The sequence below is a fragment of the Nannobrachium achirus genome (genome assembly GCF_963921795.1).
Source record: "Nannobrachium achirus genome assembly, chromosome: 24".
Taxonomy (NCBI): domain Eukaryota; kingdom Metazoa; phylum Chordata; class Actinopteri; order Myctophiformes; family Myctophidae; genus Nannobrachium; species Nannobrachium achirus.
Genome location: NC_137831.1, coordinates 5,972,982 through 5,990,042, shown reverse-complemented (window position 1 = coordinate 5,990,042; position 17,061 = coordinate 5,972,982). Strand labels below are relative to the sequence as shown.

Here is a 17,061-nt window from a genome sequence, read left to right as displayed (position 1 = left end):
CCAAAAACTGTAAAGGATTCTTATAGGATTCTTAATGGGATTTTCTAAAGGATTTTATAATACTATAAGAAGATATCCTATAGGATTTTCTAAAGGATTTTTCTATCGGAATCCTAAAGGATTTTTTGACTAGGGATTGTACGGATACCTCGGATGAAAATATTTATAGGGGTGCCCTGCGCCACAAAAAGTTTGGGAACCCCTGCCTGCCCTAGGCCAGTGTTTCTCAAGATGTCTACAAATAAAACATGTATTATTATTGTTGTTGTTTTGTTATTTTTTTAACACGTTTGTTTTCGCACCCATGTTTTGTAGTGAATTTGACATTATTTTGAAAAACGTCTTGTGTGGATTATTTTCACTGAAGCCGTTTGTTTTGACGGAAGCGGGAGGAGGTGATGATCCCATACCCCGGGGGGACGGTGAGCAGAGCGTCAGCTATGATTGGCTAGATTTTTATACCTTGGAGTCAAACTCTAACTCTATGCTCCAAGTAAACGCATTTTAACATTTTATTATTTTATATTGTCAAAAACAGAATAGTTCATGTATAACACAACATGAAACCTCCGTCACTGTATTCTAACAATATTAATTCATGTTTATAATGTTGGCTCCTCCTCGCAGCAGAGGTTTCCTTGACAACCAACTAGCCAATCAGAGCCCACTGAGCGTCCCTGCAGGATATGGGGTCTGAACCATAGGTTTGAACACTAAGACAGGCGCCTGGCGCCATCTTGTGGTAAAACGTGGCATGGCATTCACAATTTACATTATGCATGCATTTTTAGGCCTCTATGAGTAGTGATTCCTTTGTGAAGATTATTGTCTTAGCTATTATCTTAAAAGGTAGATAGTGCTCTATATTGTGACAGTAATCATTGCTATAGTGTTTGTTCAGTAACAGTGTTAAATAGCTCTATATTGTGACAGTAATCATTGCTATAGTGTTTGTTCAGTAACAGTGTTAAATAGCTCTATATTGTGATAGTAATCATTGCTATAGTGTTTGTTCAGTAACAGTGTTAAATAGCTCTATATTGTGACAGTAATCATTGCTATAGAGCGTTTGTTCAGTAACAGTGTTAAATAGCTCTATATTGTGACAGTAATCATTGCTATAGTGTTTGTTCAATTGCATTGCCGAGCGGTATTTTTTTTTAAGGTGTACCGAGTCGCGTAGAAAAATTGTACAGTGTATTAAAGATATTAAAGAAGTAAACGCATTTTAACATTTTATTATTTTATATTGTCAAAAACAGAATAGTTCATGTATAACACAACATGAAACCTCCGTCACTGTATTCTAACAATATTAATTCATGTTTATAATGTTGGCTCCTCCTCGCAGCAGAGGTTTCCTTGACAACCAACTAGCCAATCAGAGCCCACTGAGCGTCCCTGCAGGATATGGGGTCTGAACCATAGGTTTGAACACTAAGACAGGCGCCTGGCGCCATCTTGTGGTAAAACGTGGCATGGCATTCACAATTTACATTATGCATGCATTTTTAGGCCTCTATGAGTAGTGATTCCTTTGTGAAGATTATTGTCTTAGCTATTATCTTAAAAGGTAGATAGTGCTCTATATTGTGACAGTAATCATTGCTATAGTGTTTGTTCAGTAACAGTGTTAAATAGCTCTATATTGTGACAGTAATCATTGCTATAGTGTTTGTTCAGTAACAGTGTTAAATAGCTCTATATTGTGATAGTAATCATTGCTATAGTGTTTGTTCAGTAACAGTGTTAAATAGCTCTATATTGTGACAGTAATCATTGCTATAGAGCGTTTGTTCAGTAACAGTGTTAAATAGCTCTATATTGTGACAGTAATCATTGCTATAGTGTTTGTTCAGTAACAGTGTTAAATAGCTCTATATTGTGACAGTAATCATTGCTATAGTGTTTGTTCAGTAACAGTGTTAAATAGCTCTATATTGTGACAGTAATCATTGCTATAGAGTGTTTGTTCAGTAACAGTGTTAAATAGCTCTATATTGTGATAGTAATCATTGCTATAGTGTTTGTTCAGTAACAGTGTTAAATAGCTCTATATTGTGACAGTAATCATTGCTATAGTGTTTGTTCAGTAACAGTGTTAAATAGCTCTATATTGTGACAGTAATCATTGCTATAGTGTTTGTTCAGTAACAGTGTTAAATAGCTCTATATTGTGACAGTAATCATTGCTATAGAGTGTTTGTTCAGTAACAGTGTTAAATAGCTCTATATTGTGACAGTAATCATTGCTATAGAGTGTTTGTTCAGTAACAGTGTTAAATAGCTCTATATTGTGACAGTAATCATTGCTATAGAGTGTTTGTTCAGTAACAGTGTTAAATAGCTCTATATCATCTATAGGACCTTGGTTTTCAACCAGTGGTCCGGGGACCTCCAGTGGTCCTGGAGGGGGTTCCAGGTGGTCCTCCAGATACATGATACAGTAGTAACCAAATTGACCCTTATAGAACTTTTAACTCTTTAGGGCATAAAATTAAATGAAATATATTATTGAAATTATAATAATCATAATCTCTTATAAGTGGGGGAATCAAGGCACACGGTACATTACTTAAGGTTTTTATTCAATGGGAGGAGAAAAAACAAAACAAACAGAAGACCTTAGAGGAAAATACAATTCCCATCATAGCACAGAGCACACACACAGAGGACATAAATTAAGAAGAGGTGTCGCAGAGACACTTGATGAGGAGATAACACGCTGTACGTGGCCCGCTGGTACAAAAACTACTTATTCAACATGGCTGCAAGACCGTGCCTTACCGAGGGCCAGGGGTTCTCAAAGGAGCCCCCTTAACTCTTGAGAGCGAACGGATGGAACCAAACGGCCCCTTACGGGCTCGTTTGGTTCCATCTGTACGCGCTCTCAAGAGTTAAGAGACCTGTTAGGGTCCATTTTGGAAACCCTTTTCAACCCATTGAGGAACCCATTGACCCTGGGTGTTATCCTTAGAATCCGTGAATTGATCACAAAAACTATGTGGGAGTCGACGTGTACTTTTGAAAAAGTGGGCAAAAAGAAAGATGTTTGATGGGTTATTCCTGTACACGTGAAACCTGGAAAACGATAATACAAAAAGTGAATAATACAAAATACACACACAAAAAAAACAGGGTGAAAACGTCCCCCTCCCCCCATAAAAGAAACCATAAATATTCATATCGATGCTTAACAAAACAACTGCTTCTGTAAACATTTTCATCATAAAAGGTGTGTGCATTACAATTTAAACAAAGAAACTAAAACAAACCAAACAAAACGCCTCAGTGGCGTACTCATCGGAAAGGGTTATTTTACAAATGATCACAATTCCTGAAACACAAGCATAATAAAATTAAAATAAAATAAAACTCCACCTCCTGTGTAAAAAAAAAAAAAAAAAAAACAAGACAAGACATTTCACCTGGTGTGAGGGGTGGTCTGGTAACACTGGTATTATCCGCCTTCAGAGCACGTAAAAATGTGGAAAGCATCTCATTTTGGCTGTTCCCTGCCTCGCATAGAGGTGGTGGTCCCATCACGAAATGGAATGGCTGCACCTTAAACTAGAGTAGGGGGTCAGAGTGGATGCTGTCGCTGGCTTGGTGACAGCACCAAACCTCAGATATTCTTAACTATTGATAGGTCAGTGGTTTTCAACCAGTGGTCCTTGATGGGGTTCCTTCCAGGTGGTCCCCGGCTAAATGATGGGGAGTTACAGCAGTACCCAAATCGACCCTTATAGGACGTTAAGTCTTTAGTCTTTAAGAAAACATTAAAATACACCAGAGAAAGGGATTTTTTTTGTTTACAATTGTGGGAAGAAGGTACAGTAACTGTCCAGTTTTAGTGGTATATTCATCTCCTTAAAAACAAAAAAACAAAAACATACCACAGCTGGGACTGAGTCAGCAAAATGTACAATTTATCTGCCTGTCTGAAGCCCAAAATGGCATAAAAAAATCCAAGGTAAAATAGAAGATAAAATGGAAGAGGTCCAATATCCAATCACATGGTTCAAACTAATATGGTCCTACGGCACAAACAGAGCCCATGCGTCTTCACGTGTGACTTTGCCAGACCCTGCGGTGGGTTCTGTAGAGAATACGGTCTGCGGTTCCACTCGGCTGGAACCCGTTTCTAAGGCAACCGTTTAGTTTGGAACGTGAAACAAGAGGCTCGAACAACATCACACACACACACAGAGAGAGTTGTTTGACTTGGAACCAGGGCGGGACAAACTCGTTGCCAAAACTAATCAAATCAAATGTTCTCAAGAGTTTGCCCTTACGGAGGCTGGTGTTCAATTCCCCACCCTGGTTCCAACCGAGGTGAGCTGCTAAGTGGCAGTAACGCCCCCTCTATGGAGTGTTATGTACAAGACTCTTGTCCAGTCCGCTACACCAGCACCTATAGTTAGAGAGGTCCATGGACACTGCAGTCATGCCCCTTACCACCACCAGGTGTCGCCATTCAGTCTCATACTGCTACCTACGCAGCCAACCCGGGCAATTCTGCGTGTCTTAATTCACAGTTTATCCTAGCCCCGTTTATGACCGATGTTCCAAAAAAAAAAAAGAAACGCCTCAATTGCATTGCCGAGCGGTATTTTTTTTTAAGGTGTACCGAGTCGCGTAGAAAAATTGTACAGTGTATTAAAGATTCTTTTGCTAGGCGTACGAACGGCGGACGGTCAGTCATGAACGGGGCTAACGCCTCCGCGACACCACCAGCGCCTGTGCAAGGCAATGTGGTACGAGAGAAAAAACAGAAAGTGTCTGGCAAACTGGGTGGAAGTCTACGTTATTAGTGGCCCAACAAGGTTACTATACTGCCCTACAAAGGCAGAGTGCAGTAACTACGTTTTGGGACACACCGACTTATTTGTGTCGCCCAACGGTCAAATTAGCCTTCTTGATATTGGGGGATGAACAATTACCTCAAGAACAGATGTACAATCAGTGTAATATCACTTTTATATCTTTATCTCATTTGGCTGATGAGCTGTAACACTTTTAAACCCATTTTTTGGTGAAATTCGAAAACGTAGTTACTGCACTCTGCCTTTGTAGGGCAGTATAGTCGACTATGTACAAACGTTAACATACAAGTTGATATCCAATACCCTGTATTTGATGGATATTTCAAGGAGCTTTCAGAAAAATAATAAAAGAAACGGCCTCCAGTTCACGGAGAAGAAGGCAGAAAAGTGAAAAAAGAGGCCCGAGCGTCCGATTCTGCACGTCAAGCAAAGTGTGGAGGAAAAACAAAACGCCTCGGTCTTTGACGTGGTCCGCGCCACGCTGGGAACGCTTGACGTGCGAAATCTACCCTGGCTGGTGGAGGAAAGTTGTGTTGAGTTTTACCTGAAACATGACCTGTAATAAAAAAAAGTACACAGTTTATTTAACAAACAGCTAGGAGTCGCTGAAGGTCTGGCACATACTCCTCCCCCTCTCTCTCTCTCTCTCTCTCCTCCCATCCACGTCCGTGTGGTTTCCATCCGTTTACACATCCCTCATCTTCATCATCGACTCCTCCTGGTCGCTCCCTGGCTCTCTCGCGGACACACACTAGCAAGTTCTTCTATGACACATTTAGTTTTTTTTTATTTTAATCACTGTCGGGGGGCGTCGATCGGTCCCCACGCCCCGCTGTGAACGAGGAGGGGTTCTAAATCTGGACGAGGGGGGGTGGTGGGGGGGTCGGCTCAGAGCTGGGAACGTTGAGGTCCAAGGCTGAAGATCGCCACCAATTATTGAGACTTCTGCCCCCTCGCAGTGTAGCATGACAACACCCTTGCCAAACGGGAAACCCTACCACGCCATATCCCCCCCTCCACGCCAACAAACGGAGATTCCAGTCCGATTTAAGGAAATACAAAAAAAATAACACACACATCGGTCGCTCGCGAGAAGCGAGCTCCTCGGGGCGGGCGAGAAGGGAGACGCCGGCTCCTTCCCGGTGGCTCGGGGGCGAAGCGCGTCTCTCCGAGTTTTCGTTTTAATGTCGTTACGTTCTTCATCATCGTCATCGTCGTCGCTGTTGGTGTCGTCGTGTCGTGTTCGGGTGTCGTCTCAATCCTCATTGGTCGCTCCTCGGTGCGCGTGGTCGTCATGGCGGCGTGCGGCGCGTCCTGATTGGACGCGGTGGTGGCGTGCGCGCCGCTACCAGCTCATCAGGGAGGTGCGTCCCAGCGTCATGAAGTACACCTGGCTGGCGCCTCCGGAGCGCACCGAGGCAAAAAACACCTGACGACAAGGAAGAGACACACACCAAGGTTCATGAGAAGGAAGAGCCGAGGGAAAAAACACCTTATGATAAGGAAGAGACACACACCAAGGTTCATGAGAAGGACGTAGTGCAGGCATATAGGAATTAACCTCAAACTAATTGCTACAGAAACTCTTTCAACTGTTTTTGATTAATAAATATGTTAGTAACAACATATCAAAAGTCCTAAGAAATCCCAGTGGTGGAACGTATTGAAAAAGTTTAGGTCCCATTAACTTTACTATAGAGGAAAAAAATACAAAAAATAAATCTGCTTTAAGTAGCATGTGAGGGGTCAAACTAGGTTTTTTTTTCATGATTCTGAATCCATTGCAAGCATTTGTTTTGCACAAAAAAAAACATTCCTTGGGCTAAAAACGGCTCACACAAGACTTTGAAAAGTGATCATCACTAAACCATAGCTTGTAGATCTGCTATTTTTGTAACAGTTAAAGCATAAAGTAACGGTTACCAAACGTGGTCAGGCTCTCACCTTGTCGTTGCGTTCACAGAGGAACTTCAGTCTCTGGGCTCTCTTGTGCATGAAGACCCCGTCCAGGTGACCCGTCTCCACAGAACGGATCTCTATTGCCTTCTCTCCCCAGCCCATGATCTGGTTGGACCTAATGTAGGCTGTAGAGTAGAGACATGGTCTGTTAGATCTGATGTAGGCTCTATAGAGAGACATGATCGTTAGACTGCGTTGTGTGCTTGTAGATCAGCAATTTTCACTAGTTTAAATCGCTTTTTAAAATGATACTGTAAATACAAAACGAACAGTTTTGGACATTTCCACCCAACAACAACGATACATGATATAAGACCTAATGAAATTCTGTGTGTGTGTGTGCGTGTGCGCGCGCGTGCGTGTGTGTGTGTGCCACCCACCCACTGAGGTGGGCATCTCCCCCCACTGCAGCACCACGTCCTTGGTGATGCGCCCGTAGGTGTTGACGTAGACGCCCTCGTCCTCGTAGCACACCAGCAGCTCGATGCCGTCCGTGTTGGGCAGGATGATGATGGCATGGGACTGGATGTTGGTCTGGATCTGAGGGGAGGGAGAGAGTAGATATTAAGATATTATGATTTATTAGTGTTAAGGGCAACCAGACTATTGTTCTAGCCCATTGTTCATTGTATGTAGTTGAGTTCAGAGCAGTGTAAGCAGAGTGGCGACACGCTTTGATCTCGCCGCAGACCGGAAGTGCCTTCGCATGGAGCCTGTTCTCATTCTTAGCGAGCCTCTGCTGCTCTTCAGCCCCGTCCGCCCCCATTATAACCAAGGCAGTAGTGGCGTTTCCATAAACTTAAGCGCATTAGGGAAGCGTATTATCAGAAATGCGCATTTAGACTAAGTGAATTTAGCCCGTTTCCATTTGCGGGTGTCATTCGAATAAGGGTAGTAGTTCGTTTGGAAAACCAATAGGTGGCGCACCTTTTCAGTCCTACGACATTCTATAACTGCAGAAGAAGAGCGACAAGCGACACAATAATGAATACAAAATGTCACGGGGCTGTTCTGAGAGCTTCGCCTTGCAACACACGCACGCACACGCACACGCACACAAACACATTAACGTATTATCCACACAACACACCATCGCATTGCTTCGCGCAATGGAGGAAAAAACGCTTCAATAAGGAATTTGTGTCCCATTTTGACGATGAGTTCACTTTTACACGTTTCCATCCATGCCTCTGTTACTCTCTCTGACTTTTATACCCTCTCTCTCCGTCTCCGCTGCTAAACTGGTCTGCGTGCTGTCTGCTTCTCATGCCATGGTGCCTGATTTATGATTAGTCGTATGACTGTGTGGCGCACGGAACAGTAGATTTCCAAGATCAAACTGTGTCCCTCCACGCTACGTTGTAGGGTTTGTAGATCAGGCAGTGGGCGTGTACTTGCAAGAGCAACATATAGCGAGTCAGTCCGTCACCCGTGCGCTGTTCCCATGCTGGTAGTGACTATCTCTATTTTTCTACAGTCTATGGACTATCTGGATATATTTCTGCTGATATAAAACAAACCTGTATGAAAAGTGTGTGCGTGGGTGGCTGCGTGCGCGCGCCTGTACATGTGTGTGAGTGAGAGAGAGAGGGAGGGAGGGAGAGATGGAGAGGGAGAAAGAGAGAGAGAGAGATCTGTCGATCAGCAGCTGTCTTTCTCTGACGAACGCTGTACAATGGACGTTAATTAAGCAGCGGGGGAAAGTGTTATATAGGAGGACGATATGGACCAGAACGTCATACTTTATTCGAATGTATTGTCTGACCCGTTTCCATTCACTTTTGCGCATTTAGTTTATCCGATTAAGCCTCAAAATCCTCCTCCTCCAAGCGTATAATCTTTTTTGCGGATAATGAAAGTTTATTCGCAAATTGAAGTGTTTCCATAAAAACATTTAGCGAATCAGCCGTTAATGCGCAAAAAGTAGTTTTATGGAAACGCCACTATTTTCACTCACTGGTAAGTAGACTAAATCACATATTTTAGGACGTGATTTAGTCTACTTACCAGCGAGTGAAAATGCCTGAGTTATAATGGGGGCGGACGGGGCTGAAGAGCAGCAAAGGCTCGCTAAGAATGAGAACAGGCTCCAGTAAGCTAGGCTAAGCTAGCTTTCCACTATGCTTTCCACGCTTACAATGGGAGTCGACGTAAGGCTACAAAATATAGCCAACCACACTCGCAATTTCCCAGAATGGCATCCTTCTAGTTATCTGGGAATGCCTAGATATGGACATATTGTGTCAGTTTAACCAATCCAACTTAAACAACCAACCGCAACTCGAATCACACTTGCAAATGAATTCTGTCCTGTCCGAATTCTGTCCTGTGCGAGGTCACTTTTTTCCCTTAGGTGTTTTACTGGTATCTATAGTGTGTGTGTGTGTGTGTGTGTGTGTGTGTGTGTGTGTGTGTGTGTGTGTGTGTGTGTGTGTGTGCGTGCGCGCATGTGTGCGTGCGTGTACTTACGTGCGTGGGCAGGTAGATGTCATAAACAGCTCCAGAGTCCACGTCCACAGCATGGAAGCCCAGGCATGACCCGTAGATGACCTTTAACCTTTGACCCTCCTCCACCGTCAGGTCAACCAGCAGGGGCTTGTGGACCAGGTCACCAAAAGACTGGAAATATTAAAATAATATTAATAATATTAACACCAGGTCACCAAAAGACTGGACAGATTAAAATTATATTAATAATATTAACACCAGGTCACCAAAAGACTGGACAGATTAAAATTATATTAATAATATTAACACCAGGTCACCAAAAGACTGGAAATATTAAAATATAATAATAATATTAACACCAGGTCACCAAAAGACTGGACAGATTAAAATAATAATAATATTAACACCAGGTCACCAAAAGACTGGATTGAGTAAAATTATAATAATAATTAAAAAGTGTGAAATGATGGAGCGCGGTGTTATCTGGAGCACTACTAGCAGGCTTGTCGCAATTAAATGAGATAATCATTATTCATAGTTTCTTCATACATTTTCAAAATGATACTGGAAATGATCTACAAGCTCAAAATGAGTTTGTAGATCGTCTGTTTCCACTCTTCATGTACTAAAGTATAGCGTTGTTAAGTCATGTAAGTTATTGTCATAACTGCCCTGTGCGCCTTCTGTTTACGAAGCCTAAAACCATAACAGAAATGTAATGTTCTATTCATAACATTCCAGTGTTCAACAACAGAAACAATTAAATCCTTAATCCTCGCACTTATTTATGCTTTAAAAGGATATTTCACTTTCAAAAAAACTTTTTGTCATTTTATCGTCTAATCAGGCTTTTGGGAACACCCAGGACGTATTTTTTAATTTCTTCATTCAGTATTTAGATATTTGATATTCATTTCCCCCAATTTCCCCCCTTCAAGGACCTCCCTCTACAAACCCATTATAACTTCAAACTTCATTTTAACCATGATAGATTCAATTAAAACACCTGTCCTTTTTTCTGGTGACTCCTAACACCCACTGTTTTTTCAATAACTGTTTTTTTCATTTATATTTTATAATATTTTATTGTATTTAATCATTTTCATTTCATATGGGTACCAGGGGTCTCCATATATGGGTAACTGGTTCGATATACATCAATGGCCAGATGGCCAAGACATAGTGTGACCTCTCCCTTTAGGGTGAGGTCGCTTGTCGCCCTGAGGCGTCTTACTAGTAGTAGGGTTTGGGTTCCTACCTTGAAGGCCATGAACTTGTGGTAGGGTTTGGGCGCCCAGGCGTAAACCTCCACCGAGTTCTTCAAGGCCAGCACCAAGAACTTGATCCTCTCGTACTTCACTGGAACCACACACACACACACACACACACACACACACACACACACACACACACACACACACACACACACACACACACACACACACACACACACACACACACACACACGCGCGCGCGCACACACACACACATACATACACACACACACACACACACACACACACACACACACACGTAGATGTTGGACAACAGGTGTACAGCGGAGTGATATGTGTCCCCTAAGTCAGAGGTTCCCAAACTGGGGGTCCCCAAATTATTTGTGGTTGCACCACCTCACGCCAAGTTAAAACCTAGTCTAGTTATGGCATAAATCAAGACATACAGTATGCATTACTAAAATGTCAGCTGTTGCACCAGACAAATTAGCTCAACAGTAAACAAACAAACATACAGTATAAGTGTATATAGGGTATGCACTTATCTACAGTTACGATTTAATGACTTTTAAGACCTTTTCAATACCAAAAAGGTCTCGCAGTACGAAGCAAGCTTGTAGTTTCGGCTGTTTTCACAATATTTATCTGTGGAACCGAGTCAAACTAAATGTAATGCCTACAATTCCAAGTGCTTGTCAGGCTGGGGGGTCCCCAGATTATTTTGGGGGGGTCGCGGCCTGAAAAGATTGAGAACCACTGCATTAACCAGTAGTGGAACGTACCAACTTTGTAGTGGACCAGAGTGGAACGTACCAACTTTGTAGTGGACCAGAGTGGAACGTACCAACTTTGTAGTGGACTAGAGTGGAACGTACCAACTTTGTAGTGGACCAGAGTGGAACGTACCAACTTTGTAGTGGACCGGAGTGGAACGTACCAACTTTGTAGTGGACCAGAGTGGAACGTACCAACTTTGTAGTGGACCAGAGTGGAACGTACCAACTTTGTAGTGGACCAGAGTGGAACGTACCAACTTTGTAGTGGACCGGAGTGGAACGTACCAACTTTGTAGTGGACCAGAGTGGAACGTACCAACTTTGTAGTGGACCAGAGTGGAACGTACCAACTTTGTAGTGGACCAGAGTGGAACGTACCAACTTTGTAGTGGACCAGAGTGGAACGTACCAACTTTGTAGTGGACCAGAGTGGAACGTACCAACTTTGTCGTGGACCAGAGTGGAACGTACCAACTTTGTAGTGGACCAGAGTGGAACGTACCAACTTTGTAGTGGACCAGAGTGGAACGTACCAACTTTGTAGTGGACCAGAGTGGAACGTACCAACTTTGTAGTGGACCAGAGTGGAACGTACCAACTTTGTAGTGGACCAGAGTGGAACGTACCAACTTTGTAGTGGACCATAGTGGAACGTACCAACTTTGTAGTGGACCAGAGTGGAACGTACCAACTTTGTAGTGGACCATAGTGGAACGTACCAACTTTGTCGTGGACCATAGTGGAACGTACCAACTTTGTCGTGGACCAGAGAGGAACGTACCAACTTTGTCGTGGACCAGAGAGGAACGTACCAACTTTGTAGTGGACCAGAGAGGAACGTACCAACTTTGTAGTGGACCAGAGTGGAACGTACCAACTTTGTAGTGGACCATAGTGGAACGTACCAACTTTGTCGTGGACCAGAGTGGAACGTACCAACTTTGTAGTGGACCAGAGTGGAACGTACCAACTTTGTAGTGGACCAGAGTGGAACGTACCAACTTTGTAGTGGACCAGAGTGGAACGTACCAACTTTGTCGTGGACCAGAGAGGAACGTACCAACTTTGTAGTGGACCAGAGAGGAACGTACCAACTTTGTAGTGGACCAGAGTGGAACGTACCAACTTTGTAGTGGACCAGAGAGGAACGTACCAACTTTGTAGTGGACCATAGTGGAACGTACCAACTTTGTAGTGCACGCAGCCCTCCAGGTCGCCCACGGTGACCCAGCCCTGCTTCTTCTCCACCTCAGGGTCGTTGTGGAGGATCTTGTTCCTTAGCCAGGAGAGGTAGTACACCCTCAACTTGTTCTTCTTACCTGTGAGGAGGGGAGGGAGGGTGAGAGAGAGGGTGAGAGGGTGAGAGTGGGAGGGTGAGAGAGGGTGAGAGAGGGTGAGAGAGTGAGGGTGAGAGGGTGAGAGGGTGAGAGAGTGAGGGTGAGAGAGAGAGGGAGAGGGTGAGAGGTTGGAGAACAACAGAACATTGTTCCAAAGTCTGACAAGTTGCATTACAGTATCTCAAGCTCTGTCAACATTCAACTGTATGGTTGGTAAGTGACATCAAATGCTGTGATGAGAGCGTTCAGCGTGTTACTGTAACGAGTGCACGCCGACATCATTTATCAAGAGAGCAGCCATCAACTCCCTAGAGCTGCTTCTAAATGATATGATTTGGAAACAGAAATTCTCAAGATTTAATGTATCCATAGCACACATCATTCATAGCCAAGGCACAAGTTTCCCGTGTTATTTCAGTACCCCCAGACTGCCACGGCCCGAGTTTCCCAGAGTTAAAAAAAAAATGCCTAAAATGTATTAGGCATGATTGCAATCGCGAAATTGCATGTTTAGCCCCATAACAAACACATCTTTCAAAATAGCAGCCATCTTTGTTTACATTTGAAGACTTTGAAGGCTTCTATCTCATGAATGCCTGAACGGATTTCCAAGCGGATTCTTTTGTTTGAAAGCTGTGAAAAAGATGATAACAACCTACCAGAGATGGTGACCATACATCTAGACAACCTACCAGAGATGGTGACCATACATCTAGACAACGTACCAGAGACATCTAAACACCATGAGGGTGGTTGTCTACCTACCAGAGATGATAACAACCTACCAGAGATGGTGACCAGGACGTTGAGGCCCTCCAGGACGTCCATCTGCTGGATGCGTCGCCTGCTGATCAGAGGGTAGACCTTCCCCTGACCGCTGCGGTCCAGCAGCATCAGACCACTCTCTGTCCCCACCAGCAGGTTCACTCCTGAGTGGACACACTTTACTTTAGTTTACAGTTTATGTACTGTGTTTTAATCCAAAGCCACTTACAATAAGCAGGTAATACACATCACTATAATAAGCAAGACAATATGTCAGTACATCAACAACAATATAACAGATGCATAGGAATATCAATATAGAAAAAACACGCACCTAATCAGTTAAAAAAAAAAAAAAAAGTTTTTGAAACCTAAAAATGTAATCTAGCTTCATGTGTGATCACCAAGGGAAGGGGAGTGTTACAGTAGTGAAACACACACATACATGCACGCACGCGCACGCACGCACGCACGCACGCACACGCACGCACGCGCACACACACACACACACACACACACGCACGCTAGATGAAATTATAGCATACATTATGAGGTCAGCTCACATGGTGTCGCGTTTTGAGCTTGTAGGTTGGCTATTTCCACTATTCATATAAAGTATTAAATTATGTAAGTAATTTATCATCTGTGCCCTGTGCCCCTTCTGTTTATGAAGCCTATAAGCCAAGCAGAAATGTAGTTTGTATTGTATGTACAGTAGAGATCATATGCCACTCATCTAGACTGAGTGGCAAAACATAAAGCATTGGAGTTTGGAATGGGAAACTCCTCATGACTCCTACTGACTCTGTTTTTTGCCACTCAGTAGGCGTTTCCACATAACTTCCAGGTACGATGATGTCACACGCATACCCTCTATTAGTGGTCAAGTAGTCTAACCTAACGTGGACATTCTATGCCCCCGGCAGATCTCACCGGGTCCTCCGGCGTCTCGGAACGGACGTGGAGGAGGACATGACTCCTGCTGCTGTCTGCTTTGAGTAAATGAGGAAGTGATCCACGGTGGAAAACCAGTGATAAATCATAGCGATTTTATAATCACTGTATAATGGATAAGCCTAAACAAACCAGTTCACATGAACAATACTGATGTAAAATAAGATATCTGAACGGCTACATATATTTTATATACAATTAAAATGTCGTGAGCCACAGTTACAGGGGCGCTATCCCAGACTTTTCTCTTTGAAATGCCTGGATCCCGAGGCTAGTCGTCAAGTAAACGTTCATCCCCTAACTCAGGGGTTTTCAAAGTGGGTGACGGGGCACCCTGGGGTGCCTTGACGGCAGTCCAGGGGTGCCGCGAGATAATTTGATAATATTTGGAATTTATGGACACTCAAAAAAACAAAGTTATTTTCAGTCAGTTCTAACCAAAATAGCTATTATCTCAACGTTTTCCTCACAACATAATCACTAAAATATCGTGACTGTTGGGCAGAAACCTCGTATCTCCAAGTTTCAAATGTGTACGTCTTTTGGTAAAGCAAAGCCCTGCTTCATCATACAAGACCGTTGCACGAAACTAGTGAAAACAGCCGATCTACAAGCACACAACGCATCGCGATGCGAGGCATTGTGTGCTTGTAGATCGGCTGTTTTCACTAGTTTAGTACATTTTATAGATGATAAATACAAAACGAACGGTTTTGGACATACAAGGTTTCCACCCGACAACAACGACATGCTATAAATATAAGGTGCTGGGAGTGAAAATTATAATGTAGGGGTGCCTCGGATTAAAAAGAATATTTATGAGGTTTATGAGAAAACGTTTGGGAACCCCTGCCCTAACTAACGACAGTAATAACTCCTCATGTCATGTTGCTCCCTGCGTGTCTCCTCACCCCAGAGCGCGGCACACAGGATCTCAGAGTTGAACCTCTTCTTGTACTTGCGGATCTCGGGCGTGTCGCTCTGCGGCCGCGTGTTCACCGGGTTGACGTTGACCACCGAGCCCTTCCGGGACGGGTCGGCCCGCAGCGCCTCCGCCAGCCGCCCGTCCTGCCCGAACGCAGCTGCAAACAAGAGGGGGGGGGAGGGGGGTGGGGGCAGGGTTAGAGTCCCACTGTGAGCTTGTAGATCTGCTATTTTTGAAAGGTCGTGAATATTTGTGCAAATATGTGTTTTTACAGCGAACATTTGTAAATTAAATTTCGCTTCTGGGGGGTCCCTGCACTGGAACTAAATATGTTGAGATGGGGGGGTCCGTGGCCAAATTTTGGGGGTCCTTGACATGAAAAGGTTTGATCACCACCGACATAGAGGCATGCGTTTTTTTTTCCAAAAGACCTGTAGAATTGGGTCGAACATACTCAAAGACTTGCACAAATTTTCATGATTTTTAAAAAAACAGCAAATCTATAAGCTTGCATCGCAGCACTCGGTGCCACACTGAGAGCTTGTATATCTGCTATTTTTCAAGCATAAAATACGGCTGGCTCAGACAGACAGGCAGATGCTAGACAAGACAGACAGACAGAAAGACCTACCCATGTTGTTGAGGGAACTGCCACTGGAGGGCGATATCTGCAGCAGTCGCGGGTCGATGAAGGGCGTGAAGGAAGAGGAAGACTTGTGTTTGGTCATGGTGGTGTTGGCTGACTGGGTCTGGACACGCACACAGACACACACAGAAAGGACAGGGTTTTTTAACGTGCACTGAACCATCCCAACACACACACAGGGGTGTTTAGCGTGCACTGAGCCGTCCCAACACACACACACAGGGGTGTTTAACGTGCACTGAACCATCCCAACATCTCCCTCTGTAGACGGAACGCAGCATGACCCTTCAGGGCAGATGCTGTGGTTCATAATCTGTTCACTTAAATCAGTGTTTCTCAAACTTTATTTCAGTCATTTCAAGGGACCCCAGTTTGGTATTAATTCAGCCATGGACGCGCATTTGATACGACTCTGGGATGCTAATCTACACCAACGGGGCACCCTGGGGTGCCGCGACGGCAGTCCAGGGGTGCCGCGAGATAATTTGATAATATTTGAAATGTATTTAAAAATATATTTAGTATAATTTTAAACTTGAAGTACAAGGTTATTTTCAGTCAGTTCTAACCAAAATGGCTATTATCTCGCTTTCCTCGCAACATAATCGCTAAAATATGCTATAAATATAAGGTGCTGGGAGTGAAAATTAGGAATATAATAATGTAGGGGTGCCTCGGATGAAAAAAATATTTATAGGGGTGCCCCGAGCCAAAAAAAAGTTTGGGAACCCCTGATCTACACCATACAAATGGTGTAGTAATGGACCTTTAAGGCTCCATTTGGTTCCATGTGTACACTCACTGAGGCCTTTTCCACCAAAAGAACCTTGGTTCCAGAACCAGTGCCGTTCAGCTTTATTGGAACCTTGGTTAGTTCTTGCGAACCGGCTTGCGTTTCCACCAGATTGAACCAGACTGAACCAGAGCCATTGTCCCCCAGTTCAGACGTCACGGTTCACTGGAAAAACCAAGGATTTTGTGGTTCCCGTTCCGAACCAACTTTTACGGTTCGGAACCAACTGGGTTCTCGGTGGAAAAGCTCACCTCTGGTTCATCCCATAGGTGGGAGAAAGAACCCGAATCGGTTCTTTTGCCGGTGGAAAAGTGCCCTCTGAGTTACAGCTCCATAACTCTGCAAGGACCACATTTTGAGTGTTTGATTTAATTTTTAACAAATGTTCTTTTCTGGT

At 43.7% G+C, this 17,061-nt stretch overlaps 1 protein-coding gene across 3 annotated transcripts in view; it reads right to left on the bottom strand.

Moving 5' to 3' along the window:
- Positions 1-6,138: 6,138 nt before the first annotated feature.
- LOC308280447 (mitogen-activated protein kinase kinase kinase kinase 4-like) overlaps positions 6,139-17,061 on the bottom strand; it is a 119,704-nt gene continuing 108,781 nt past the window's right edge. For all 3 annotated transcript variants that reach the window (XM_080720721.1, XM_080720719.1, XM_080720720.1), the window contains 9 exons: positions 15,857-15,974; positions 15,212-15,382; positions 13,367-13,510; positions 12,429-12,563; positions 10,492-10,592; positions 9,255-9,404; positions 7,166-7,325; positions 6,771-6,910; positions 6,139-6,255 (listed from right to left, as the gene is read on the bottom strand). In XM_080720721.1, coding sequence (XP_080576847.1) covers positions 6,172-6,255; positions 6,771-6,910; positions 7,166-7,325; positions 9,255-9,404; positions 10,492-10,592; positions 12,429-12,563; positions 13,367-13,510; positions 15,212-15,382; positions 15,857-15,974 — 1,203 coding nt within the window. In that variant the 3' untranslated portion in view covers positions 6,139-6,171. The remainder of the gene's footprint in view (positions 6,256-6,770; positions 6,911-7,165; positions 7,326-9,254; positions 9,405-10,491; positions 10,593-12,428; positions 12,564-13,366; positions 13,511-15,211; positions 15,383-15,856; positions 15,975-17,061) is intronic.